Source organism: Nelumbo lutea, chromosome 7, assembly GCF_056320005.1.
Source record: "Nelumbo lutea isolate HS-2025 chromosome 7, American lotus-T2T, whole genome shotgun sequence".
NCBI lineage: Eukaryota > Viridiplantae > Streptophyta > Magnoliopsida > Proteales > Nelumbonaceae > Nelumbo > Nelumbo lutea.
The window spans coordinates 5,829,353-5,857,303 of record NC_142690.1 but is presented as its reverse complement, the minus strand read 5'-3'; the positions used below and the strand labels follow the sequence as shown (position 1 = coordinate 5,857,303).

Here is a 27,951-nt window from a genome sequence, read left to right as displayed (position 1 = left end):
TTCTTCGAAGCTGCGACCATTAGATATGGAACACTAACTTTCTTCACCGACAGATCTAATGGTAGTGACTTCTCAAGGTGCAGCTTGAGATCTGGACAGTAACGGCCATTGGATTTAGAGGTTGTGGGAGAAAAAAATTACCGTTGTGGGAGAATAATAATGTCTCAAGGTGCAGCTTAATTTCTTGCTGCTACTCCTTGGAAGTTGAACCATTAGATCTAGAGAGAGAGAGCAGATGTGGGAGCCACTGGTGGACGGTGGAACAGTGAAGAGTGGAGGTTGTGGGAGAAATAAGTTATTGTTCATCGTCTCCCACCTTGAGACGAAAAACAGAGTAGCAACAGCAAGAAACCTCTCTTCTCTCAATGACAAGAAATCTCTCTCTTCCTTGTTTGACTTTGGTAGGAATGGTTCTTTTTGTTTTCAACTGCCACTACTGGTGGACGGTGGAACAGTGGAGAGGGGAGGTTGTGGGAGAGAAAAAAGTTATTGTTCATCGTCTCACACCTTGGGATGAAAAACAGAGTAGTGGTGGTAAATAACCTCTCTCCTCTCGGCGACAAGAAGGTAGGAATGGTTCTTTTCGTTCTCAACTGCGACTGGTGGACGGTGGAACAGTGGAGAGCAGAGGTTTTGGGAGAGAGAAGTTATTATTCATCGTCTCCCACCTTGAGATGAAAAACAGGGTAGCGGCGACAAGAAACCTCTCTCTTCTTGGTGGAAAGAAATCTCTCTCCTCCCTATTTGGCTTTGGTAGGAATGGATATGGTGGAGGTCTCTGTGAATATATGAGGGTGCAAAGAACAGGATCTGATGTAGGAGTACCATTAGACGTGATTTTTCTCCAAAAGACTTCCTCAAAAAAATTCACTTTATTAAGGCTGCTAGGATTTGCTTGCCTCTTCCATTGTATTCTTTCTCTGATATAGAACAAGATAAGCCACTTGGTTTGCCAAGGGCATTTTTACTTTCTTGAATGTGGGGTTGAAAATAGCAGATATCGGCAAAGGTTGAAGATAGCATGCATTGGCGATGGTGTCAAATTTCTCCTTATTTCCCCTTCCTCCTCTGCTCTCTCTCCTTTCTTCGTTCCCCATCGGACCTCTCCCTAGAGATAATGCAGAGGGTGCTTACTTTGGGTAGTCACGTGCAAACTACATACGGTTTTTGACAGAGAATTAAGGGTAAAGTTAGTCAATTGTCATAAACAGTAAGAGTAGCGACAGTCAATTAATAACATGTTTGAGATTTAATATTAATAAAATTAATATATTTATTTATTTATTTTTAAATAATATCAATAAAAAAAAAACATTATTCATCTTCTTCTTCTTGCCATTTATTCACCAGAGCCACCGCCTATCGCCACCCGCCACCGCCCACCTCTACATCCGCCTTCGACAATGTTGCCGGAGGTGACGGCGGCAGCGCTGGTGGTTTTTCTATCCAACGCCGCCACCTCCGCCAACGTTGTTGGAGATGGGTGGAGACAGAGGTGGCGGCGGCGGGGGTAGAGGAATGACCACCAGTGCTGCTGCCGCCACCTTTGCCTCTGGCTACCTCCGGCAACGTTGCCAGAGGCGGAGGTGGGCGGCGGCGGCGGCGGTAAGCGGCAGTGGCGGATGGTGGCGGGCGGCGACAGACGGCGGTTATGGTGAATAAATGGCAAAAGAAGAAGATGAACAGTGTATTGATATTATTTTTAAAAAGTTAATCTATTTTTTTTTTTTTTAAATATATTACTTTTATTGAGATCACTGTATTGTCGCATTTCGAAAGTTCGATTATCGCGTTTTAAAGTTCGGGTTCTAAATTCGCACTCGGACTATCGGAAAGTTCGATTATCGCATCAGGAAATTCATATTATCGGATCAGGTTTGGGTTCAGTTCAAAATATGAATTTTGGTAGATGATCGAAGATCCAAAATATGAGTACAAGAGTTGGATCTTGGATTGTAGCGTTCTGTTTCAGAATTCACGTCGCGTTGCGAACCGAGAAGGGAAGAACTCGAAGTCTGGAAAACGTGTTTAATTCTTGTCACAAAAGTCTCTATAAATTAAATGCGCCTTCATCAGTATATGGCGTCGTCTCTCTGCCTGCGTGAGACTATCGGTGGAGGTCTTCATTGTTTATTTAAGCTCATTAGTTGCTATGTCCATTGAGAGAGAGAGAGAGCTCTTTAAGCCAGTTATGGTGGTGGTCAATCGAGGGGGAGTTTCTTATTGGGCATTAACCGTTTTCAGGTGATGCTTCGAATTTGTTGAATGAATGGCAGGAGTTTCAGTGGATTTTTATTCAGTTTCCCGCGAAAATAAATTCTTTTATTATCTTTTTCCTTTTCTGATACGAACTGTTAATGGATCCTCATGGATTTAGCTCTTTTATTTTGTGATGGGCTGATTCTGCAAATTCCTCCCTCTTTCTCTCTCTATCTTTTTTTTTTTTTTTTTTTTTTTCTGCAGGTATTCAAGTTGGTTCTTAGTTTATAAAATCGGTTTTTATTAAAGTGGAAGTGGAAAAGCAGATTCTTTACTGCATTTGCTGGAGATAGAACGTGCCAATGGGCCATAGACCGTAACGAGATTGAAGTAGCGATCCAGTTCATCTAGAAAATTTGAGTGAACAGTGGTTGATGCTAATGGAATCGGAAGGAGGAGCGGTTAGTATACGAGCCATTTCCCTTACTAATTTAAAATTCCTTCTGCGCTTAATATTTATTTTCTTCGTGTCTGAGATTCTGGGTTATTAATTCCAAGCACATTTTGTATGTTTGTTTGGCCTAATTCGTTGTGTAAACAGGAACGCCATTCAACCTATATGGCACTTGAGAAGCCAGGAGGTTAGGCAGACCACACTAAGGAGATTACAGAATTTTGTTTTAAAATGCAACCTTGTTAGTTTCTGGAGATTACTGTGGGATTCTGTGACTTCATTCTTCTTCTTGATTTTCTTCAAAGCTTTTGAAGAGCCTGGGCAATCAGGTCTGCCAGATATGTGGTGACAATATTGGCACCACGAAGGATGGTGAGCTGTTTGTTACGTGCGATGTTTGCTCGTTTCCAGTTTGTAGGCCATGCCATGAATATGAGAGGAAAGATGGTAACCAGTCTTGTCCTCAATGCAAAACCAAATGCAAAACCAAATGCAAAACCAAATACAAGATGGCACCACGAAGGATGTTTGCTCGTTTCCAGTTTGTTGAATTGGTCCTTGTTCTTTGTACTCACTGTTAGTTGGGTGCACAAAATGGTATGGGAGATGTGATGTGTTGTTCTTCTCCTTTTGTTAATTCCAGGCAGTCCTCCAATTCGTGGTGATGACATGGAAGATGGTGAAGCTGATGATGTGGCAAGTGATTTCAATTACCCTTCAGAGAATCAAAATAATAAGCAAAAGATTGCAGAGCGCATTCTCAGCTGGCGTTTGAACTATGGACGAGGAGAAAATATTGGCACCCCAAACTATGATAAGGAGGTTCCTGACAACCATATTCCCTTTCTCGCCAATGGTCATGCTGTATGCTTCCTGTTTTTCTTTCCATGCACCCATGTCATCATTGAAATTTGTTGTGGAATGATTTTCTTTTGTCCTTGCCTTTCAGGTTTCAGGAGAGCTGTCAGCAGCATCTCCCGAGCGTCTTTCTATGGCATCTCCTGGATGTGGTGGCAAGCGTATACATCCACTCCCTTTTCAATCACGTAAACATCTCTCTCTCTCTCTCTCTCTCTGTTTGTATCTGGTTTGAAATCTCTTCATCCTATGGGAAATATTCTTTTTGCAGCTATTAGTTGTCAAGGATTTGGCAATGTAGCCTAAAAGGACAGAGTTGATGGCTGGAAGGTGAAACAGGAGAAGAATGGAGTTCCAATGAGTACTGGCCATGCCACTTGTGAGGGCAGGGGAGCTGGAGATATTGATGCCAGCACTGGTGTGCTTTTTGATGACTCCTTGCTGTGAGTTCCTACTTGATTGAATATCATTAGTTTTTTATTCCTGAGTTTAGTTTTTAAGTATGAACCTGCTTTATAACAGGGTTGTCACTATCAGTCTGTATAAATATCTATCATTACAATTTGATAAGATTTAAAAAATCATGATTCTTCTTGACTACTAGTAATAAAATGAATTCTAGTAAACAATGGATTTTGCATCTATTAGAGACTTCACACTATAGACATGGTGGAACTGATTTTTCATGGGTCCCACCTTGTCAGTAGGGTGCAGAAATCCATGTTACATAAATTCATTGTTTACTACCATTCCTCCTACTAATAATTATTAATGTAATGCTCTGTGCAATGTGATTCAGTTACTTGATCATGCATTTTCTAAACAAATCCTGAAGAATGCAGTCTTATTTACATCATTTTTTTTTTTTTTGTTGTTTTAAAGAAAACAACCAACGACCTGTTCCTTAAGTTAGACCTTCTAGTGGCTATTTTTGTTGCTGATTCCATTGTAATGCAGGAATGATGAAGCTCGGCAGCCTCTCTCAAGAAAGGTCTCTATTCCTTCATCTAGGATAAACCCTTATCAATTGGTCATTGTTCTACGGCTTGTAATTCTCTGCATTTTCTTGCACTGTCGAATAACAAATCCTGTGCCCAATGTCTATGCCTTGTGGCTGATATCTGTTATTTGTGAGATTTGGTTTGCCATATCATGGATATTGCATCAGTTTCCTAAATGGTTTCCAGTGAACCGTGAGACATATCTTGATAGGCTTGCTCTAAGGTAAAGGCATTTATAAATCTTCATTCTTCAACAATTATCTCATGGAATTATGATTTTTCAAAAGAGTATCATACTATTTTTATCTTTAGAGTTCTAATACAAAGATCATATGAGTAACAGATATGACCATGAAGGAGAGCCATCACACCTAGCTGCTGTTGACATCTTTGTCAGTATTGTTGACCCTTTAAAGGAACCCCCACTTGTCACAGCAAACACTGTCCTGTCTATTCTTGCAGTTACAACATTGAGCCACGAGCTCCAGAATGGTATTTTGCTCAAAAGATTGACTACTTGAAAGATAAAATTCAACCATCATTTGTCAACGATCGCAGGGCTATGAAGGTAGAATTTTTGGTGCTTTGATCTTTAATTTCTATCCTTCTCTTTTCATCAATCATTTAGATGTTACCATCTCTGCTTGTCTTGTAGAGAGAATACGAAGAGTTTAAAGTTTGTGTCAATGCACATGTTACAAAGGCACAAAAAGTTCCTGAAGAAGGACGGGTAATGCAAGATGGTACACCATGGCCGGAAAATAACACCAGAGATCATCCAGGCATGACCCAGGTTAGTCTATTTTGAATTTGGAGTATGTGACGTGTTCAATATTTATGCAAACCTGGTTTTCTTTGAACAAGGAATACCTTTTGTAGAAAACAAACACAGATCATGCATCCATAATTCATGCTTTTTTTTTTATCTTATTATTCTTTATCATGTACGCATTTCTCCTTTTTACTATTCCCATGTTTTCCTTTCATTGTTGGTCTTTCCACAGTGATCTGCTTTGTGAATTATCGGCAATACAGAGTGATGCTAAATATTGTACTCAAGTTCAAAATCTCTTCATTATTTGCAGGTATTCTTGGGCCAAAATGGAGGGCTTGACAGTGAGGGTAATGAATTGCCACGGTTAGTCTATGTTTCTCATGAGAAGTGTCCTGGATTCCAACATCACAAGAAAGCTGGTGCTATGAATGCACTCGTAAGTAGTTAAATCATCAAGTTGAATCTTATTGATGTCTAGGTCAATCTGACCTCTAATGATCAATATATCTTTCCAATAGGTTCGTGTATCAGCAGTTCTTGCAAATGGACCCTATTTGTTAAATCTCGATTGCGATCACTACATAAACAACAGCAAGGCTTTGCGGGAAGCTATGTGCTTTCTGGTGGATCCAAATCCTGGGAAATCAGTTTGCTATGTTCAATTTCCACAGAGATTTGATGGTATTGATAAGAATAACAGATATGCCAACCACAACACTGTTTTCTTTAATGTGAGTTCCGTCATCTATTTTAGGATTATTGTCACCTCTTGTTTGTTCTTTGTGTTTCCATTGAATGATAACTTGTCTGTGTCTTCTTTCAGAATGTGCCAGTGTGTATTTTTGGTTATTCTCAAGCCTCAACTTTTAAATTTCTAAAAATGATCTAGTAACCCATTGACAGTCAGATTTTCAATTGTTCCTTTTCTGGATTTAGATAAACTTAAGAGGTTTGGATGGCATCCAAGGTCCTGTATATGTGGGTACTGGATGTGTCTTCAATAGAACAGCTCTGTATGGTTATGAGCCTCCTCTGAAACTTAAGTTTAAAAAGGCAGGCCTGTTCTCTACATGCTGTGCTGGGTCACGGAAGAAGAGATCAAAATCAAGTAAAAAGGGCTCAGACAAGAAATCGAGCAAGCATGTGGATCCTACTGTGCCTATCTTCAATTTAGAAGATATAGAACAGGGTATTGAAGGTATGGTTGTTATTGGTTTGTTATTTTTGTCTGACCAAATTTACTTGTTCAACATACAAGTGATCATGTCAAATGGGATATATTGACCTAGAGTACCATTTCCAGAATTCATTTGGCATGCTAAGAAGTTATTCATTGAAACAATTCTTGCATTTCCCTTTTGATTCTCTTTTTAGAATGTTAATAATGTTTTTTAATGAGGGGAATGGCCTTGTAAATCCCAAAAGAATTGATCAAAACCCCCAAGAAATGATTATTTTCTCTATTATATTTTTCTCCTTCCAGAATTCTATTTTTTTTCTGTTCCAAGGGATATTTTTTCAAACATTGGAATTTCAATAATTTTAAAGCATTTTGACCTTCATTTATGTTTATTGTCACCCTTTTGACTTTCTTTCTTTCCTTTTTAGTTTATCCATATCAGTTGCAGTGAACACTACCTTGAAATTTAGCTTTTGAGCAGATAATTTATGTTGCGGTTCTTTAGGATTCAATCTCATCAGGGTTTTCTTTGTCAATGTTTTCTCCTTCCTCTTTAGTTTTATTTTGTAAGTTAATCTTCTTGTATGAGTATGGTAAATAACCCCTTGCTTTGGCACATTTATGGTTTTGCAGCAATCTGGTTATTATTGGTTGCATATTCTTTTTAACATTAAACTGATCTCCCTTTTTGCATATTCCAAAACAGGTGCTGGATTTGATGATGAAAAGTCACTGCTTATGTCACAGATGAGCCTGGAGAAAAGATTTGGTCAGTCATCAGCATTTGTTGCCTCCACTCTTATGGAAAATTGTGGTGTGCCACAGTCCGCCATGCCAGAAATTCTCCTCATAGATGCTATCCATGTTATCAGCTATGGGTATGAAGATAAGACTGACTGGGGTAGTGAGGTATGTCTCTCCTAGAGTATTGTTCCTCCAATTTCCTTAATTGCTTTCATTTCTATGTTCTCCTTTTAGGTAGGAATGGCCAAAATATTCTTATTTCTTATTGAAGTGGTGTATACCTAACCTTTTAATCTTGTACATTTTGGTAAAGGGTTCCATTGTTTAGTGAGATGGTAAAATCTCAGGATACCAAGCATAAAAATGTGTGCCAAAGTTCAAGATCAGTCACTCTGCTAAAACTGTTGGGAATATCCATTCCATTCCTCCCAAGACCAGGGATATTCAACATTAGCATTTTTTTTTTTTTTTTTTATACATAGGTGAGAGGAGTTTTAGAATTTCCACATGGACCTTGGTCTCGTACTAGAACCTCTCCTAGAGAATTTTAAAATTTCCCAAGTGGATATCATAGTGCTTAGGTCCCACTATTCAAATGTTTTATACCTTTCCTTGTCTTGAATTAGTTCTTTCTTCAAACTCTAATGCATACTCCATCTATTTCCATCCTAATCTCTCTCTATTTAAATGGCACTTTCTAATAAAATATGGTTATATAATCTACAACATAATTAGGTTTATATGTACAACGTTATCAGACTAAGAAAGCTTCTTCCTTCACACACAACATTCTTGAAACAAGGTTCTTGATATAACTTTTCCAGAACATTTTACCAAATACGATTTTTCTCAAAAAAAAAAAAAAAGATTGAAAGATATATTTTTTTCTTTATATCAAATACAAAAATGACCTTACAAGGTTAACAAATATGCTAGAAGCATCTCAGAAAACCTCTCATCCATGATGCTAATTCTTTTGGTTAGAGGAGGGGGATTTGGAAATGTGTCACAGGAGCAATGGTCACCTGATTGGATTGAAAGCTTTGTAGTGGGTCCCATCACTCGCAAATCTCAAATATTTCTTTCTTTGCTTCATATGATCCATAATTCAAATGAAATAATACCAATTATCTCCTTGATACAAATTATAATATTTATAATTTATTTGAGTTTTATGCCTCAAAATGCCTTGAGGATTACAACTTGCATCTTGAGGCCCAACCATCTTGCCTCCACCTTTAGCTTTTTGGACCCTCATTCCTTACTAGGCCTGTTCTTTTTCAAATTTTGAAAGTGCACATCCAAAGCCAACAAATCAAACTCATCAGAAGAAAAAGAAATTAGCAATGTAAGTATTATTGAGTTGAGTCTAATAATTAATGGAAGTATTATGATATAAAGGTCCAAAGAAGCTTGTTTTGAATTCAGCCGATAAATGAACTGAATTAGCATGGCTAGTTTGCATATAGCCTAACTAAAGTAGCAAGTATTCTGGCATTTTTTATGGGAAAAATTTAAAATATACTTTATTATCTTCATGGATTTTCCAAGGGATTTTTTTTTGTATTAGCTATTTATGATCATGCCTTAAGAGTCAAATCCGTTTATGTTTAACTAGAACAGTTTCTTTTGGGTTCTATTAAACATAGAAAAACCACAATATGTTTTCTAGTGGTGGATGGTCTTCTAACTTCCTAATCCTTCATGCTCTACAACGAGCAATAAAAGAATAAGAAACTTCTAAGGAAAAATCTATGCTTCTGGAAAGACATATACCTGAAGAGCTTTGACCAATCAACCCTCCAGTTACCACTTTTGTGATACCAGTTGATTGGTTACAAGTTTTTTCGGTATCATGGTCAAACCAAACTTCTATATAGCATTTAAATTACATAATTTTCAAACTTGAAATAGTGAAATTTAGTGCCACTGATCAACTTGGTCTTAATTTTTGGTTGGAAGCATTGGAATTTTCTTTATTTTTTCTCTTTTCCTCTCTTTGCAGATAGGATGGATGTATGGCTCTGTTACTGAAGATATCCTTACAGGATTCAAGATGCATGCTTGTGGTTGGCGATCAATCTACTGCATGCCAAATTCACCAGCCTTCAAAAGGTCTGCTCCTATTAACCTCTCTGATTGTCTGAGCCAAGTGCTTCGGTGGGCTCTTGGTTCTGTTGAAATTCTTGTAAGTCGACATTGCCCTATATGGTATGGTTACAGTGGAAGGCTGAAATGGCTAGAGAGATTTGCGTACATCAATACCACCATTTACCCAGTAACAGCTATTCATCTTCTTGCATATTGTACATTGCCAGCTGTCTGTCTGCTTACTGGAAAATTTATCATTCCACAGGTAGTTATGACTTTCCTCCTCACTCTGAATGTATTATTTTCTAGTTTTCAGAATTCTGGTCTCAAGTGGGTTGAATATCACTGAAACTTATAAACTTGGCTTCTTTTCATTGCAGATTAGTAACTTTGCTAGTATTTGGTTTATATCCCTCTTCCTTTCAATCTTTGCCACTGGTATATTGGAGATGAGATGGGGTGGTGTTGGCATTGATGAATGGTGGAGGAATGAACAGTTTTGGGTTATAGAAGGGGTGTCAAGCCTTCTCTTTGCTGCCTTCCAAGGCCTGCTCAAAGTTCTAGCTGGGATTGATACCAACTTCACTGTCACCTCCAAGGCATCAGATGAGGAGGGTTATTTTGCAGAGCTCTACATGTTCAAATGGACAACCTTGCTCATCCCACCAACAACACTTCTCATCATAACTTTGGTGGGAGTGGTGGCTGGGATATCATATGCAATCTACAGTGGGTACCAGTCATGGGGTCCCCTATTCGGGAAACTGTTATTTGCCTTTTGGGTGATTGTCCATCTATATCCCTTCCTTAAAGGACTAATGGGACGACAGAACCGAACTCCCACTATTGTGGTTGTGTGGTCAATTCTGCTTGCTTCCATCTTCTCATTGTTATGGGTATGGATCGATCCCTTTACCACTAGGGTGACTGGCCCAGGTATTCAACAGTGTGGAATCAATTGCTAGGGGGAAGTCAAAAGACTGAAGATCAGTAGTAATGTGGAGATCTGCTGTAGGCCCTCATCAACCAGACGGTAGGTGAGAGGCTCTTGGTTTCTTTTTTTTTTTTTAAATATTTTTGCTATATGCATTTAGTTGGTGTTCTTATGGTCTTGTATGTGTAGGATAGGAAAAGGAAACTGGAACATGTTGATATCATTCAATTATGCCATAAAGTATTAAATTGTTTCTGTATCATTTGTTAAATAAATGAAAATTTTGGTTAATACTCAACAGATCCTATTTGGATTTTCTTCTGTTGTATTCATGGTTTGACAATTTAACATACACTAGCAACCAATCAATTGTAAATATGAAATGACTGAATAAAGGTGACCATCGTGGAAAGAGACCATTATGGGTGTGGAGTGTGGACTGTTATAATTTGCCATTCTAATATTGTCAATTTAACATACACTAACAACTATATAGTGGTTGTTCATAATTTTGGGGATGTTTGGTTCCATTGGCATTTATTGAAAAAATGCCACCACATCAGCGCCACATAGGTGTTGGCATTTATTGTAGATGAAGGAAAATGAAACAATTGTTTGATTTCACTGTTTATCAAATAAATGGTAGAAAACTGAAACATTTTGATTTTTGTGCATGGGCATTTGGGGAAATGTCAAATTCTTGTTTCCCCCAAGGCCCCAGCGTTTCTTGAAACCAAATGCTCTGATGTGGCACACTTTAATGGGTATTAATCTGAGGTGGAGAGTAAAAAACGTTTAAAGTGAACTTCAACCAAATAACAAAAACAGGAAATGTGTAAATTAAAAAAAAAATGTTTAAAGTGAAAAAGTATAAATAAACATTTAAAGTGAAAAAGTGCAAATAAACGCCCATGGAACCGAACACATACTTAGTTGGACTGAGTAGACCAACTCTAAAGCTGTGAGGGCCGGTCTATCTATATCCAGTCTACCCCTCCCAAAACCCCCGAGAGCAGGGACCAACATCGGATAATTGCCTTTTACTTCATAGCGTCACATTCTTGAATTAAAATTCAAAGTCCCAACTATAAAAAGATAATTGTCGTGTTTAATAAGAGAGGATGAGAACTCAAATATGGAGGAATTGAAATCACGACATTATGGCAATTTGATCCGTCCCCAACAGGGCCTGCCCCGCCCTGTTGCCATTCCTAAGCCAACTCTTGCTGAACAACTGCATCTCCATGCAATACATGGGCTGCAAGCCTGCAACGGTGAAACCTATTATCAAATATGTTGTGAACTTATCTTTGGCAAGGGTTGGCTTGACCTCAACCATGTGAGGTAGCTACTTCATTGTTTCGAATTTGTCAAAGACCTCTGAAACTTGATATGGTCGCTCAGCATCACTCCAAAAGCACGCATATACGCGAAATTAATCAAACCTGCAAACCTGCCTGCTCTTCAATGGTATAGCCACCAGGCCTCATATGTACCCAGCTCTGTTCCCATTCCAGTCACAGTTTCACTAACCTCTCACCGATTATAGCTGTCTTTTACTTATTAATATAATAATTGATTCTTTTTATAAACTTGTGTAATAAATTAGCAATTGTCCTCATAATAAAGAAACGCAATTTGGCTGTCTACGTTCAACAGCCTGTGCTGTTCACAGCTCACAGGGCTCTCCCTGTTGGTCCATACTAACTTCCTGTAATAATAAGAGTGATCAAGGCATTCTTCAAAGTAAATAGTACATTAAAAATTACTTTTTTTAACATTCTCTCTCTCTCTCTCTCATCTTTTTCAGATTCTAAGCTCCACCCTACAATTAGAAAAGAGGGACTTATATAATAGCCTCAGAAATCAAATTATGAGAAGGGCCAACAGTCTGCTCAACCCATTCCGAGGTAACATATTTGAGATGAAGTTTGGCCTTCAGATGATGAGGAAGAAGTCATATTGGGTGGGACCAACAGTGGGGTTAGGGAAAGCTAATTAAATTAGGCTCGCTGTTTAGGGAGTTTGGTGGCCAGCCTTCCACAAAAATGGTCAAATTCATTTTGGCTCCAATTACTTTTGATTACTCTTAGATGTCAATTCTGCTTTGCTGGATTCAATCTTTCGGCAAATCAATACTCAAACAGTTTGAGGGTCTCACTGGTCGTGATTTTCCATTGTCATTGATTTCTAATCAATTTCTGCTGTAAATCATGCGCTTTTCAAGCTTAGACTTGATTTATTTTCAATGAAACCAATGGTACGTACCTTGCCAGTAATCAAGTCTTGTCTTTTTATCTTGAAGATGAACCACGTGGTTTGTTAGACTGCCATGGGGTTGGCTAACAGAACTTTCTAGATCAGAAAATGTTCAGTGACTTCAGTCAAGTTTTTAGTTCTGCAAGTAATCTTGTTACTCGAGGGCCCAATTTTGTTTTGTGCAAAAATAATATTTTTGACCTTTTGTTTTTGTTTACTTTTTTTTTTTTGGGGGGTTTTGGGGTTCAGTAGATATGTGGCTTCTTTCGTATCAGAGAACTTATATTCTTAGGTATTGATGTTGGTATTCTGTTATTTGACTTTATACGAGAATCTCTGCTTGCTACGCATGGAATCTTACGTAGGATTTCCCTCACGAAAAGTATGCTCAAACCTTGGAAGGCATTAGAATCTTGCACGACTGCAGAACCCAACGAAAGTCAGACACGTGGAAAAAGAAGCCACCAAATTGGAATACTGTCGAGATGCGACAGAGACTCGGTGGGAGCTCAGCTTCGATGAGTGAAGGTTTTGAAAGGAGCCATTTGGACCTCAGAAAATCGTCTGGTGAGGGTTGAAGGATCCTCGAAAGAACGCGTTTGCATCCCAACTTCCCAGCCTCCACAGCCTGTTTCTTATTCAAGGTTCATTCTCCCTCTGCAATTTTTCCCATACCCAGTTCATGAATCTTCTTTAAATTCTCTAAAACTGATCTTTGGATTTCGTTGATACCCACTACAGGTTTGCAATTTTTCCTTGGTGGGTATCTCTTATTTCGATCCAAATTACAGTTTTAAAGAAGAAATCTTGGTGTGGTTTCCAGGAAGCTCTTTGTTTGAGGGTGTGAGAGGATGGTGGGAGCTCTATCAATCGTGGGCTCATCTATGGTCGACACTCATGCTAGCCCATGTCTTTGTTTAGATGTTCTTTCTTCATCTAGTATGAATTTCAAGAGTTCCGGGAATCTGGGGTTGTACAGAAGTTTAACAGGTAAGAAACAATTAAGGCGGCCGGGGACATTGGAATTGAGCAGCTCATTCATTGATGCCTGGCACGAATCGCGTCTTTCATTCAAAGCGATATCAGGTTCTGTTAACCAGCGTTCGAAGAAACAGAGAAAGGCTCGGCGTCTTGTGATCGTCAATGAAGTTGCAGGACAGTATGAGGATAGCTTTGATGACGTTAAAACGGTGAGCAAACCCATCTAAATCGTCCATTATTGTTATTATGAGCTTTTTATGAACTTTTAAGGTTAAATTTTAATGTGGTTTCTTTGTTCACAAAGCTCTTATGCAATTCAAAAATTTTGATTATGGAGAAATGGAAATTAATAATATTCCTCACTAACCCTTTAGTTCAGTTTGTAAAGAGTACAAATACAAATATGTACAGTGCAAATTCAAAATATAGTGTTTTGCACTCTACATATTCGTATTTGCACTCCTTCCAAACCAAGCCTTCATAACAGTTCCTTGTGGAGTTCAGTACAACCATTGGAAAACACATTCTGTGCTTCTTTAAGCACAACTTCTTTGATGAATTAATCTAGTTTTCTATGAGATAGAGGACCTCACAACCATTGGAAAACACATTCTGTGCTTCATTAAGTACAACTTCTTCGATTAATATCTGGGTTTGACGAGTTGTAATTCTAGACACTCTCGAGATGAGCAAATCTCATCAAAGTGAACTGAATCATAAGTTCAAAATTTGCACTGGATATGGTATCGGATACAAAATTTGCACTAAAAATTGAAGTATCTGAAACCATATGGCACCCTTGTACAGGTATCTGGATATCATAGCTTAGAATGAACCCATCCAAGAAAGGGTGGGGAGTTGATATCCAAGTAGCCATTCTTTCTTTTAAATGTGCTCTCTTGAAAGATTTTGGTTCAGATACAAGTTATTGTTGTATGCCTATGTGACAATAGCATATTCTCTTTAGAGGAATTTCTATATAAAATCATTGCTTGCCTTCATGTGAATATCTTTGTGGATAATTTCAGAAAATACATCTATGCATGAATTCCATTTCTAGAAAGTTAGTATTTCTGGCATTTCTGCATTTCTACTTGTTAGTCTGCTTGCTTTGATTAATTCCATTGTGACTTGAAATTTTTTTTTTTTGAGGGAATATTGGATCAGTATCATTCTCAGATTAATGTATTATTCCCAATCATACTATTGTACTCTGACCAAGAATCTATTGGCTTGCAGCAATTACTCAACTATTTTACATACAAAGCAGTAAGGACTGTTCTTAATCAACTCTATGAGATGAACCCTACACAGTACAGATGGTTTTACGAGTAAGTGGACCATTTTCTTTTCATTTCTTTGTAAAGACTCTAATTGATGTTTCTTTTGTGATTATCCAATTATCATGCATCTTGTTTTGCATACCTGTATATTTTCTAGACTTGGAGACTTTACTCATTATCTGAAAAATTGAAAAAAAAAAAAAAAATTAAGGAGTACCAAATGAAAAGGTCATATGTGTCTGAGCAGAGGTTAAAATAGTCTTCATTGAAAATCTTTAGGAAATAAGAGACTTGCCCAAGTCAATAGCAACATGGTGGATTTATGCTTATTCTTTTTAGAGGGGATTGCAATGATCGATATCATATGAAATGGTTTTAAGAGCTTTTTTGATCTTTTACATTCACTAGGCAATCAGGCATCAGCAAACTGCACTTATGCTGTTACATTCATTAGGCATGTGTTGAATTTATCGATGCTCCTAGTCATCATTGATGAAAGGATTTTATAGTTGGTTGAGCAAATTCTGTATGAAAATTTCCAATTTTGGTTACTAAATATTGGCCTGAATTTCCAATTTTAGTGATAAACCCAGGCCTGAATTCTACTTTTATTGCTTTAATACCAAAGAAGGTTGGGGCTTCTCATCCTAAAGAGTTCAGACCCATCAGTTTGGTTAGCAGCCTCTACAAGATCATTGCTAAGGTGTTATCTAGAAGAATTAGAGAGGTGCTCCCCTCGATCATCTCCCATAACCAAGGTGCCTTCGTGACGAATAGACAAATTGTGGACCAAATCTTAATTACAAATGTGAGTGTGGAAGATTATAGAAGTAGAGGTGAGAAAGGGCTAGTGTGTAAGTTGGACTTGGAGAAGGCATATGATCTGGTTGATTGATCTCTGTTGTTGGAAGTGCTAGAGTCTTGTGGTTTTGGGCAGAGGTGGTGCAAGTGGATTAAAAGGGTGCATTAGGACTTGCCATTGTTCTGTGTTAGTAAATGGCAAGGTGGTGGATCACTTTCCAGGTGTGCGGGGTATTAGGCAAGAGGACCCCCTCTCCCCTTTTCTCTTTACCCTAATTGCTGAAGTGCTAGGGAGGCTTATTGAGAGGGCAGACTCCAAAAATCTGATAAGTGGTTGGAGAGTGGGGAGGAATAGGGTTTCTGGTCACTCACCTACAATTTGCAGATGACACAATTTTGTTTAGTGATGGAGAGGAGATTAGCTGGGTGTGCAATATGAAGATGGTGATTAGGGTGTTTGAACAAATGACTAACCTCAAGGTAAATTTGGGTAAGAGCTGTGTGATTGGTATTAATACGAGTGAGGGAGAGGTGGAGGAAAGGGCTCGAGTGTTAGGATGTGAGATAGCTCATTGGCTACTGAAGTACTTAGGGCTTCCTTTGGGAGACAATCCCAGAAAAAGGAGCTTTTGGAATCCGGTGATTGACAGGTTCACTAAAAGGCTAGCTTCCTGGAAGAAGAACTACTTGTCTCTGGGGGGTAGGATAACACTGATTAAGTCAACTTTGGCAAACCTTCTAGTATATTTCTTGTCGGTGTTTAGAATCCCAGAAGGAGTTTGTAGAGAGTTGGAAAAATTAATGAGGGACTTTTTATGGGAACTTGGGGAGGAGAGAAAGGACCATAGAGCTAGGTGGGATCTAGTTACAAGGCCTAAAAGTGAAGGGGGACTGGGGCTGGGAAATCTGCAGAAGAAGAATGAAGCTCTTTTAGGGAAATGGTTATGGAGATGGTCCAAAGAAAAAGAAAATGTGGGCTAAAATAATCTTAGGTATTCATGGGCAAGAGGCAGATGGCTTGGATCCGGGACTATCATCTAGGGCTTCAAGAGCCTCCCCTTGGAAGTCGATTCATGCTGTCCTGCAGCCTTTTCTTCCATTTATCAGGTACGATCTTGGTTATGGTTTGTCTGTACTTTTTTGGGAACACACTTGGGTGGGGGATTTTCCCTTGAAAGAGCAGTTTCCCTCTTTGTTTGCTCTGTCTAGGTTTAAAAATGAACCAGTAGCAACATTTGCTACCTTGTCTAATTCCGCTACTGGTTGGAACCTGGGTCTCAGAAGGGCTCTCAAAGATTCTGAGTTGGAACCCATTTCGAATTTGCTTAAAATCTTAGATGAGGTAGTCCTTGAACCTTCCATTGTGGACTCCAGGGTGTGGTCTCTTGTCCCCTCGGGTATCTTCTCCTACTCCTCCTTCTTCAAAGCATTGACACAGTCTAGTCCGGTACCTGGGCCTCCTTTTCCAGTTCAGGAAGTTTGGGGTAGCCCCATCCCTCCTAGGGTAGGTGCTTTTTGCTAGGAAGCAATCCTAGAAAAGTATAACACTTGTGACCTACTTCAAAAGAAAAGGCATAATTAGTGTTTATCCCCACACTGGTGCATCTTGTGTAAGAAGAATGGTGAAAGCTGCTATCATTTGCTTGTCTCTTGCCCTTTTGTTTCAGATATTTGGTGTTGGTTCTTTTCTTTATTTGGTTGCAGGTGGCCCTCCCCTTCAAATGTTCAGGTCCACTTCAGTGAGGGGTCTAAAGAAGATAGGTAAAATTTTGTGGAAATGCGCTTGAGTTGCTGTTTACTGGATGGTATGGGAAGAAAGAAATCAAAGATTATTTCATGAAAAAGAGAAAAGCAAGGAAGCCCTCATAGAACTTGTATATGTCAGGGTGGCTCATTGGGTCAAGTCTTTGAAGCTTTTTGAAGCCTATTCAATAGGAGACATCATTAGAAACTAGGAAAAAGTGGCTCGGTAGCTCCTATGTCTAGTGATATCAGACCTGTTTGGACTCCACCATACTTGGGTTTCATCAAATTGAATTTTGATGGTAGTAGTGAAGGAAATCCAGGCCCTTCAGGCATAGGTGGTATTTTCAGGAACGAAGAAGGGCGTATTATTGCTATGTCCTCAGGACCTATAGGCTGGGGGGATTCTCTGAGAGCCAAAATACTAGCAGTTGTAGAAGGAGTAAAAAGGGCTAAGCAGCTGAATATTAGCAATTTGCTGGTGGAAGGTGACTCCCAACTGACTATTAGATGGTTGCAGATGGAAGAGTCCAGCATGTGAAAGTTCTCAAATGAAAGAAAGAAAATCAAGCAACTAACTCAGAACATGACTATAAGGTTTCAATGGGCTAAGAGGAGTACCAACTCCATGGCTGACTCCTTGGCTAAATAGGGGCTGGGAAGATCTAATTTGTTTTGGGCTATTCTGTAATATGTTTTTTCGGGTTTGAAAGGGAGGGTTAAGACATTTTACCCCTCCTTTCTGGTTGTATCTTACATATCTCTTTTAATAAAAGTGTTGTTATATATATATATATATATATATATATATATATATATATATATTGGCACACAACCAAGTGGTTGTGGCATTTTATGATTTTTTCTCTCTACCTTGGTAAAAGAAAGCAACTGAATTAGGATGGAGGAAGCAATCCCTTCCAACTAAGATGTCAGGAAGAAGCTTGAAGATAGACTCCTGTAACTTCTCTTGATTTGGTGCAATGCACTTGATAAATAGGGAAAAAAACTGTCTATCGAGTAATGTGCTTAGGTCAACATCCAGAAAATCAGAAAGCATGGCTTTTGCATTGCTGATGATTGCTGTGAGATGCCACGGATATTAAACATCTTTCCTCTTGAGCAGGTTGATGGTACTAATGGAATCACCATAAATAGTGAAATCTATCAAACTAAAGATCTATTGCAAGTGTGGGCTAATTTGGATTTCATAAGCTTCTGCTTCATCTGATGATGCATCAGAAGGGGATGGATAATGACAGCAATTAACCATTTTTCTTCTCACACTTGTTTCATTCACCTTTTTGACAGTTTTGTAGTGACTAACAAACCTGGTGATGGAAAGCGCTTTATCCATACTCTTGCAAAGGTACAGAAACTTGATCTGAATGAAGCTTTTGACTAGTTTATGTTTGGTCGAGTAACAAAGTTTGGAACATACATATATGATTTGCAGGAGAAACATGATCTTGCTGAAAGAGTGATGGTGACCCGCCTTCACTTGTATGGTAAATGGATTAAGGTATGCTTAAGTTTCTACTTGCAGGAAATTTGTTACTTTAAATAATCAACTCACTTGTCTTGCCTCTCTTGACAATACAGAAATGTGATCATGGTGCAATTTATAAGGAGATCTCAGATCAGAACCTGGAATTGATGCGCGAACGACTCATGGAGACTGTCATATGGCCATCTGATGATACAAACACCCCAGAGAAGATTGGGTGATGGGTTACCCACTTACTCTGATACCACATTTATGTTGCTCTTCTTCCCTTTTCACTTCCAAAATAACAGTAGATACTTACATTTAGCCCAACAAATTTGGTTTTAAAAGTTTTCATTTGAATTATTTTCCACAATCTAATAAGAAATGTTGCACAATGTATTCTTGTACATGTAAATATATCAAGTTATCAATACAAAGGTAACAGATTGGCGGCTTAATCTTCACTCTATTTCCCATTAACTATTGCGAATGATACAGCACAGACAACATGAGGTACCTGTATTTTCAATTTAAGCAAGAACTTGAGATGTTTACATGCTTTTATGGCTAAATTTATGGTTCTTAATGTATTAGTGGTACAAACAATGTGACTGAGAATCTGACCGATGGGATCAGCTACATGAATCCAGTTTGGCCATTCCATTCTATTTAGTGCCGTATCCATTGTTAAATTATAAGCGCATCAATCATTTTTTACTGCTTCAACCCATGACTGTTTTGGTCTGCCCCTAACCCTTGTAGCCCCTTCCATTTGCAGAAGATCGCTTCTTCTTACAGAAGCTGTAGATGGTCTTCTTACAGGGGACTGGCTAGTGCTTTTGGTTATTTTGGGAGTGATGTATTTCTTAACATTGTTGATTCTGGTAATGATTTCAACTTGGCTGTAGAAGGTTTGAATTGGTACTTCTGCAGTGCTGCATTCTTATAAGGCTTAGGCCCCATATGGCATTGTTCCTGCCTGTTCCTGTTCCCGGAGAAATTCCTGTTCCAGAACAGGAATTGAATTTCTGGTTCTTGGGGAATAACACTAGTGTTTGGCAATTTGTTCCTCAGGAGCAAGTTTCTATTTTAAAGAAACAGAAACAGCGTTTTTATTTAAATACGCTATTGAATCTTAAGATTGGTTTTTCAAATCCATCCACATACAAAGCATGGATTTGAAAGCAACGATTGTTTGCAGGAAAAACAATTGTAAGGAGCGAGGGGCTCTTACCTGTGAGGCGGAAAAACTTGAAGGAACGATAGTTTGCAAGAAAAACAATTGTTTGAATGCAACGAAAATGAGTAAACAGAACAGCAAAGAGATTAGCCTAGGTTGTTGAAAGCAAGAAGAAATTATAAAGGAACGATGGCAAGGAGTGATGGGCTCTTACCTGTGCGGTAGAAAAACATGAAGGATTGATTGCAAGAAAAACCCAGGGAGCCTGGTTGAAGCTCTACAATAGGTTGGGAGTCCGTTGGTGGTAGGAAGAAGGAAGAAACCCCACTCAACTTGACTTTGGGCTTTCTTAGCATGCCTTTGGTTCTGTGGGCGTTTATGGATAGGCTGTTTATTTGTACTTTTTCATTTTAAATGTTTTGTCACATTAAATGTTTCTGATTTTTGTTGTTTGGTTGAACTTCACTTTAAAACATTTTTTATTCTCCACCTCGGATTAATACCCATTAAAGTGTATACAATAAATGTCAAAGCCTATATGGCACTGATGTAATAGCATTTTTTTCAATAAACACCCATAGTAGCAAACACAACCTTAAAGAGAATGTCTTGAGATCTACGTGTTCCCAAGTTTCTCATTTCGTGGAATTACGTCCTGGCCACTCCAAAAATACAAGTTGGGAATGCATCGTTCCCACCTAAAATGTCATGCCAAATGTGTTTCCGTTCCGCAGGGACATCAAGAAGGTGAGGAATACTCCCGCGGAATGATGCCAACTTGATTTAAAATAGAAATGGGACCAAGAAAAAGAATCTCAATTTTGAAAGGCGTTGTTTGTCTCAAGCCCAAGCCCGGTCCATTGGAAACAAGCCTGAGATTCCCTTTTCATCATCTATGTCTTTTGGCAACAAGCTGTAAGTTTTTTCCCATTGCGAGCTTTTTATTTCAGCTTTCAAGCCAAAAGCGATTGGTTTTATGGTAATGGATCTTCAGATCTGGGGTCAGACTTTTAAACCTAGTATTCTAGATCTTAGATCTAGTTAAAACTTATTGAAAAAGCTTTCTATAAAACCTAGTGCCTGTTTGGCAAGTCTTTTCCAGAAGATCTGTTATAAGAATTGATGGTTAAAAGATAGGGTAAGCTTTTGCAAATATATCTTAGAAGACCAAAGACTGTTTGGTTGAAATATTTTACATAAATCTCACAAAAGATAATAAAAGCTACAAGACCGTTTGGTAATGTGAATGTCTTGTGAGTGGGCCAACAAATCTTTCATTTAACACGTGGGATCCATATACATTTTCTAAGGTGAGACCCACGTACCATTGGTGGACATGTATGTGGAGCCCACATACATTTTACAAGGTGGACCTGACATACCACTAGTGGACATGCATGTGGGGTCCATGTGTTGACATGTATGTGGGGCCCATGTACATTTTACAAGGTGTGCCCATCAAACCATTGGCGGCCATGCATGTGGGGTCTATGTGTGGACATGTATGTGGGGCCCACATACATTTTACAAGATGGGCCCCATATGCCATTGGTGATCATGCATGTGGGTCCATGTGTAGACATGTACGTGGGGCTCACATACATTTTACAAGGTGGACCCCACATGCCATTGATGGATATGCATGTGGGTCTATGTGTGGACATGTATGTGGGGTCCACATACATTTTACAAGGTAGGTCCCACATAATACCTAATGTGGGCCCACATACATTTTCCAAATTGAGCCCCACGTACCATTGGTAGGTCCCACTTATACATTCAAATAGTTTTTGTGGAAAGATAATCCATTTTCTCCCAAGTGTATGCATTGTACCACACGTTCGAAGAAGACGGAGCACTAAAAGACTGTAAAAGCTTCATTTGAAGCTTCCTGAAAAAGCCCAAATTCGGGCTTCTGGCATCTTTTATGGGCTGGAGCTTTTCCCGAATAGATCTTTCTATTGCCAAACGGGAAAAGCCCAGAATTCAAGCTTCCAAGCTTCTAAACAGTCCAAAGCCCGCTTGGAAAGACTTGCCAAATGTGGCCCTAATCTCAATAAATATCCCATCAAGAGGTAGGGTTTCGGGCCTATGTACATTTAGGGTTCGACTATGATATGAAAAAATATGATATCTGAAAAACTTCTAACCAGTCAACTGGAGTCATGAATGTGATAGCCAATTAGGTGTTATTTATCAAAATTCATGGGTGGGTTTTGATTGATCAAAACTCTTCCCCTACCATATCTTTTCTGCATCATAGATTTTCCTGTACATTTAAATCTGGATCTGCTTTCTAGTACCTTTGATTTTCCAGTAACTAGGAATGAAACTTTTTTAATATTGGTGGATTCCTAACTGTATTATGGAAAAAACTTTCTAATCCGCGCATAATACTTTGGAATGTTAGGGGTTGTAATAACCCAAATACGATGCGATATCTCAAGAAATTGTGTAATACTCTCAACCCTGATATCCTATTCCTATCGGAAACCAAATTGAGCGAGAACAAGGGATACCGACATTATGTGAAAGTCTGTGCACAAGGCAAATCTGGGGGTTTATTCTGTTGTTGGAAGGTTGACTGTTTGCTCACAGTGTTGCATAAGAATGAAAAGCTCATTTTCTGTGAAATTGCAAATGCAATCTGCCAACAATGTTGGTATATTGCCTTTACTTATGGACACCCTAATAAACCCAAATGGACCCAGTTGTGGTCCTCCTTTCTATCTCTAAATTCTCTTCAAGATGCAAGTTAGGTGTTGTGTGCTGACTTGAATGATAGATACCCTTTATAATCAAGATTCTGTGGGTCATAGACCTCAACATCACACCCCATCCCAATCTACATTTTAATCTTTCAGAAGTCCATAGTAGAGGGCCCTACTATACTTGGTCGAACAATCAGCATGGCCAAAATAGGGTAAAGGAAAGGTTAGACAGATGCTTAGCTTCTCCAAAATGGCTCCGGTGTTTCCCAAAGGCTAATGCTTTTACTAAATTTTCCTTATATTTTGATCATGCAATGATCATTTTAGAGACGCACTCCAAAAAATTAAAGGGACCCACTCAATTCCATTTCCAACCAATGTGGGCTGAGGAACAAGAATGTGAAAAAATAATTACAGAAGAATTCCCCCCCCAAAGGCTGTTGTGGAAGTTATAAAACCAAGCTGAAGGAATGGAACAGAGCCTCATTTGGTTACATCAATGATAGACTACAGCTTTTGGAGGAGAAAATGATAGCTCTTGAAGCAAAAAATTTTGATCCTACATCTTCAGAGGAATTCATTATTTTGCAAAGAGATTATGAGAAGTGGCTTAGGAGGGAGGAATTATTATGGAAATTAAAATCAAGAGAAGTTTGGTTAAAAGAGGGTGATCGCAATACTAAATATTTCCTTTACATAACAAATTTTAGGAGAAGAATAAACTACTATGAGGGGATTAGGGATGTTGAGGGAATATTCTCTCAATTGATGAGGTACCTGGAGCATTCAGAAGATTAGCAGAGTCAATAGCTAGACAAGAGCCACTGGTTTCTTTTGCTGAGTTGGAACAATTACAGCTCCCCATTCTAACCCATGAACAGAAGGAAGATTTAAAAAGAGTGCCATCTAGAGAATAAGTTTGGGAAGTGGTTAAGAAAATGAAATCAAATTCAGCTCCTGGGCCTGATAGTTTTTCCCCTTTTATAAAAAATATCGGCATATAATAGGGGACGACATATATGAGATTGTGGCCCATTTCTTCAATACATTGAATTCCCTCATGAGATAAACTGTACTAATTTGGTGTACATTCCTAAGAAAAAGAAGGTTGAGAACATTTCCCAATTCAGGCCTATTAGTTGTTGTAATGTGGTTTACAAGATAATTACAAAATGTCTTGTAAATCAACTAAAGAACAAATTACAAGATTTGGTAGCAAAAAATCAAGCTGCTTTTATAAAGGGTAGACAAGGCCTGGATAATATTATCTTGTCTCGTGAGTTGATTATCAAAATGAAAAGGCATAAGATAGGAGTTGGATGTGTAGCAATTAAGTGGATATGTCAAATGCCTATGATAGGTTCAATGGACATTTCATTATAAAAGTTCTTCAACTCATGGGTTTCCTAGAACACTAGTGTAAACTCGTACAATAGTGCATCTTCTCTCCTTTTTCGGTTAAGGCGAATGGAGTTGTCTCAGAATTATTTCAACTCAAGGCAGGCATTAGATAGGGTGACCCTTTTTACCACATCTCTTTATCTTAGCTATGCAAGCCCTATCCTCTCTTCTATTTCAAGCAGAAAACCAAGGCACTTTAAAGGGAATTAAGCTTACAAGACAGGCTCCCCAAATAATTTATCTGCTTTTTGCATATGACTTTAATTTTTTGTAGGGCTGAAGTAAAAATGCTACAAAACCTACAAGAGATTATAACCAAGTTTGAAGAATTCTTAGGAGAGAAAGTGAACTTACAAAAAAGTTCAATCTTATTTAGTAGCAACATACATAGAAGGAAGCGAAGATTCATCACTCAAATGTTGGGTATGAAACAAATGTGAATGAGCGATAAATATTTGACCACAAGATTGTGGATAGGAAGAAGCAAAACTAAGGCATACAAAAAAGACTTGCTGGACAAAGTTAAGCAAAGAATGTCTCTATAGAAAGCATCTCTTCTTTCACAAGCGAGGGGGACTACAATGATCAAGTCAATAACCCAGTCTTTCCCCATATACTCGATGTTTTCTATCATCCTTCCCAAAAAGATTCCGTCTGAAATGGAAAAACTTCGAAGATTCTTTTGGTGGAAAGGAAACTTAATAATAAAATTTTACATACACTAAATTGGGAGAAAATGTGCAGATCAAAGAAGAAAAGAGGACTTAGATTTAGAAAGTTAAGTGAGATGAATGAGGCATTGTTTACTAAACAAATTTGGAGGTTTCTAATAGAACCTAAGAGATTGTGGGTAAGGGTTATAAAGGAGAAATATTTGTAGAAATGCTCCATTTTCACCATGCAACCAAAGCAAAATGATTCCCTATGGTGGAAACAGATCTTGGCCACAGCCAAAAAGTTGAAATTTGATTTCATTTGGCAAATAAAGGATGGTAGAAATGTTAGTGTCTTTCAAGATCCTTGGATTCCATCTGTTCATGGGGGATATGCAATACCATCCTCCCTTTTTATAAACATAGACAGGAATATCAAAGCCAAGGATTTAATTCTCTTAAGTGGCGAATGGAATAGGCAAGCTTTAGACCAAGTGTTAGATGCTGAGGTGGTGAGGGAAGTGTTGAAAATACCCATTGCTTCTCATGTAACAGCAGACCAAGTGTTGTGGAAGCACTCTCAATGTCATAAATATTCTATTAAGTCCGCATATCAGTGTTTCACAAGGAACTATCCTTCATCTTCTTCTCGTACAGTTAATTGGAACAACATATGGGCCTTGAGAATCACTTTTAGGTTTCAAATGTTCATTTGGAAAGTTTTTTGAGAGGCAATACCCACAAAAGACAAGTTGTTTTTCTCAATAATGAAGATAGGTTTTGTGTTTTATGCCAAAAGGAGCTGGAATCAGAACTACATATCTTTTTTAAATGCTATTTTGCATGGGCAATTTGGTGTGGTTTATAGTTGAATCTTTGTCTCCCTACTGATGAAAGCACCTCCATTCATGACCACATTGAAAAGTGGTTAAATGGGGAAAGTGTCATTATGCTGAAATGTATATGGGATATCAGAAACAAGAAAATACATGAAAGTCTGTCCTAATCCAATCTGGGTAGTTAAAACTACTCACAACTACAATATTTCACTAGAGAATCCCCCACTTTAACAAATCCAGGCGGAATGACAATCAACATCTCCTTATACTCTGCATACAGATGGTGCTTTTTCTTATTATTCTCATCGAATAGCGAGTAGTTATGTTCTTCTCTACAAGATAAGAGGGTGATGGCAGCTGCAGCTGAATGGAAGACAGTTTTTTCTGGAGCTTCAAGAAGCAAAAAGAAGAAATATCAATGTCATCACTATTTTTTGTGATGCCATGGGAGTAGTCGACACCTTACATATCAATACTGTAGACTGTATTCGGATGAGTTGAGCATGTAAATAGACAACAAAATATGCCAACTCATGAAGTAATTATTAAGGCCTGTAGGAGGGGTTCGGTATTGGTCTTTCAATTACCCTCCCAAGGACTTGATGTACATATTTTCAAATCTATAATTTAAGTTTTTTCTTTTTTCAAAAAAAAAAGCCCGGTCCATTTATACATTGGACATGAAGGAGGCCCAATTTGACTTGAGACGGGTTGAACTGGAGTACATATTTGGACAATTAGGAATGGGCCCTACCGATTTTGATTGTAAGGCCTCTTACAACTCAAAAGGTAAAGCCAGCTCAATCTCCTTTTGGACTTTTTCTCCGTTCAAGGAGTAGGCCTAACATGGGAACACGTATTTCTATTATCCTTTTCGAAGAAAAAAAGAAAGAAGAAAGAAGACGAGTTCTTGATTCCTCGGCTCTCCACCATTGATGATTTGAGGAGCGAACAGCGAAGACTCGTGTGGCGTTAAAAGAAATCAGACGGTGTAGAAGTTCCCAAAAAACTATTGCACAACAATTGAGTTGGAATCGTCTACGGTTCTACATGTACAAAATGGTCCAAGAAATCTTGACATCAAGATAATGCGTTGGCCCCACTCAACTAGTCGTGTCTCGACATCTCTTTCATTTGGATCGGTGCACGTCGTTGATGAGGTGTCTAATAAAAAGAGGTCCCACGACGTCAGCATGATCTACATTATAGCCGCTGCTCACTTGTATGCCACGTGTTTTATGCACCGGATGTACTTTTTTGCATTTGACACGTGTACTCCAATTTCATTACAAAATTCTCCTTGCCCACCTTTATCAAGGGTGAGTCAAGACCGAAAACCCTCATCAGATTCTCCTTCTGAATAACTTATTTTTCTTTTTCCGGCGAAGAACTCCGGTCATGGCTTGCACGGAGGAACCCATTCTCTCTCGACTGGACCGCCTCGATAACGTGGTAAGTAAGAATGAGATGTTCTATCTCTTATTTGAGTGCCTAAAATGCGCCATGGGAGTAGTACATGGCCTCGTCCTTTTGCCCCAGACACTCTTTTGGGCCGGTGGGTGAGAGGGACTGAGATAGTCTGTCTGACTCTTCCATTTCTTCCTAAGTAGACTAAGTCAGTCTGGTCTACCTCCATGGCGCAAGATGGGGATATGCTTTGCCGCCTCCTTCTTCATTCTTCTCTCTGAATGGGCCCTAGTAACCCCATCAATGCGGTTTTTCTTGGCCCATCTATTTGTTCTGAAGTTTGATCGTAATATGGTTGCAGTTGAGGCACTTGGAGGAAATTAGAGGATGTAACAGGTGTTCAAAGAGCTCGTATGAATCAGCAACATCAAGTGGGCCCTTAACGAGTGATGGAGGCAACTCCTCCGTCGATTTCTCCCCCAAGAGCCTAGAGAAGCACTGCCGTCCCATTGAGCATGTCATGATGGAGACGGAAGCCAAGGGTAGTCTCATCGAACGTATGGACCATGTGGAAGACCGTCTACTGAAGGTAGGCAAAATGCCATCCTGGCCGTCTGATCCATGACCTAAGAATTGTTGAGTTCAGCCATTCATAACTAAGCTAACGGCCTAATGCTCCTTGTTAATTATCTCTTATTAGCTGTGCTTGCAGTTGGAGGTAGCGAAGGAGAAGGAGAAAGAAGATGAAAAGACTGAGAAGAAGCCCCACAAGAAGGGATTGAAGCAACTGGTCAAATCATGTGTAAAAAGAAAGCCCAAAACCAAGCACTGATGACATGCTGCTATGTAATTTTGTTGTATCACTTTTTAAAGGCTAATGTACATGGGTTTGATATATATATATTTTTTGGCTGTCAGTGCGTTGAGCTAAGGTGTCTCTCCTTAAGTCCATTTCATACAACGTATGG

General features: G+C 38.8%; 4 protein-coding genes and 1 long non-coding RNA gene across 9 annotated transcripts; 4 read left to right on the top strand and 1 right to left on the bottom strand.

The window, feature by feature from the left end:
- The first annotated feature begins 32 nt into the window (after positions 1-32).
- On the top strand, positions 33-3,948 carry LOC148844825 (cellulose synthase A catalytic subunit 3 [UDP-forming]-like). 2 transcript variants are annotated; one of them, XM_088956123.1, is made up of 6 exons: positions 33-2,244; positions 2,464-2,660; positions 2,801-3,194; positions 3,297-3,475; positions 3,603-3,699; positions 3,783-3,948. In XM_088956123.1, exons 3-6 carry the CDS (start codon positions 3,023-3,025, stop codon positions 3,815-3,817), a joined length of 483 nt encoding a protein of 160 aa, XP_088812249.1. In that variant the 5' UTR covers positions 33-2,244; positions 2,464-2,660; positions 2,801-3,022; the 3' UTR covers positions 3,818-3,948. The 2 variants fall into 2 exon arrangements, with proteins under 2 accessions (XP_088812249.1, XP_088812248.1); XM_088956122.1 differs by having other exon boundaries at positions 34-2,244; positions 3,297-3,517.
- Positions 3,949-4,744: 796 nt separating this feature from the next.
- Positions 4,745-10,534, top strand: LOC148844824 (cellulose synthase A catalytic subunit 3 [UDP-forming]-like). The gene is given in 9 exon segments (XM_088956121.1): positions 4,745-4,971; positions 4,974-5,080; positions 5,168-5,305; positions 5,598-5,723; positions 5,806-6,018; positions 6,224-6,485; positions 7,174-7,376; positions 9,217-9,567; positions 9,683-10,534. Coding segments are annotated over 9 exon segments (2,112 nt in total). The 5' UTR covers positions 4,745-4,844; the 3' UTR covers positions 10,268-10,534.
- Positions 10,535-12,683: 2,149 nt separating this feature from the next.
- LOC148844823 (chaperonin-like RbcX protein 2, chloroplastic) lies at positions 12,684-19,250 on the top strand. 2 transcript variants are annotated; one of them, XM_088954964.1, is made up of 6 exons: positions 12,684-13,139; positions 13,319-13,685; positions 14,716-14,807; positions 18,615-18,672; positions 18,760-18,825; positions 18,906-19,250. In XM_088954964.1, the coding sequence occupies exons 2-6, from the start codon at positions 13,347-13,349 to the stop codon at positions 19,029-19,031; spliced, it is 681 nt and encodes a 226-aa protein (XP_088811090.1). In that variant the 5' UTR covers positions 12,684-13,139; positions 13,319-13,346; the 3' UTR covers positions 19,032-19,250. The 2 variants fall into 2 exon arrangements, with proteins under 2 accessions (XP_088811090.1, XP_088811089.1); XM_088954963.1 differs by having other exon boundaries at positions 12,988-13,139; positions 13,237-13,685.
- Positions 19,060-20,336, bottom strand: LOC148844822 (uncharacterized). The gene is made up of 2 exons (XR_016102219.1): positions 20,187-20,336; positions 19,060-20,042 (listed from the first exon to the last, which is right to left on the bottom strand). It is a non-coding gene; the product is annotated as an uncharacterized LOC148844822 (long non-coding RNA).
- Positions 20,335-27,914, top strand: LOC148844821 (uncharacterized). Of its 3 annotated transcripts, none has more exons than XM_088954967.1 (4): positions 20,335-20,887; positions 26,965-27,028; positions 27,345-27,572; positions 27,696-27,914. In XM_088954967.1, the coding sequence occupies exons 1-4, from the start codon at positions 20,868-20,870 to the stop codon at positions 27,813-27,815; spliced, it is 432 nt and encodes a 143-aa protein (XP_088811093.1). In that variant the 5' UTR covers positions 20,335-20,867; the 3' UTR covers positions 27,816-27,914. The 3 variants fall into 3 exon arrangements, with proteins under 3 accessions (XP_088811093.1, XP_088811091.1, XP_088811094.1); XM_088954965.1 differs by having other exon boundaries at positions 27,684-27,914; XM_088954968.1 differs by lacking the exon at positions 20,335-20,887 and having other exon boundaries at positions 26,165-27,028; positions 27,684-27,914.
- The last annotated feature ends 37 nt before the right edge of the window (positions 27,915-27,951 follow it).

Bases quoted from the DNA above. Each gene is read 5' to 3' on its own strand.
- LOC148844821 (XM_088954965.1), top strand. From the start codon at position 20,868: ATGTCTTTTGGCAACAAGCT. The intron at 20,888-26,964 runs GTAAGTTTTTTC...TTTCCGGCGAAG, and splicing joins ATGTCTTTTGGCAACAAGCT to AACTCCGGTCATGGCTTGCA. The intron at 27,029-27,344 runs GTAAGTAAGAAT...ATATGGTTGCAG, and splicing joins TGGACCGCCTCGATAACGTG to TTGAGGCACTTGGAGGAAAT.
- LOC148844825 (XM_088956122.1), top strand. From the start codon at position 3,023: ATGGTGAGCTGTTTGTTACGTGCGATGTTTGCTCGTTTCCAGTTTGTA. The intron at 3,518-3,602 runs GTATGCTTCCTG...CTTGCCTTTCAG, and splicing joins TTCTCGCCAATGGTCATGCT to GTTTCAGGAGAGCTGTCAGC. The intron at 3,700-3,782 runs GTAAACATCTCT...TTCTTTTTGCAG, and splicing joins TCCACTCCCTTTTCAATCAC to CTATTAGTTGTCAAGGATTT.
- LOC148844823 (XM_088954964.1), top strand. From the start codon at position 13,347: ATGGTGGGAGCTCTATCAATCGTGGGCTCATCTATGGTCGACACTCAT. The intron at 13,686-14,715 runs GTGAGCAAACCC...ATTGGCTTGCAG, and splicing joins GCTTTGATGACGTTAAAACG to CAATTACTCAACTATTTTAC. The intron at 18,673-18,759 runs GTACAGAAACTT...TATGATTTGCAG, and splicing joins TTATCCATACTCTTGCAAAG to GAGAAACATGATCTTGCTGA.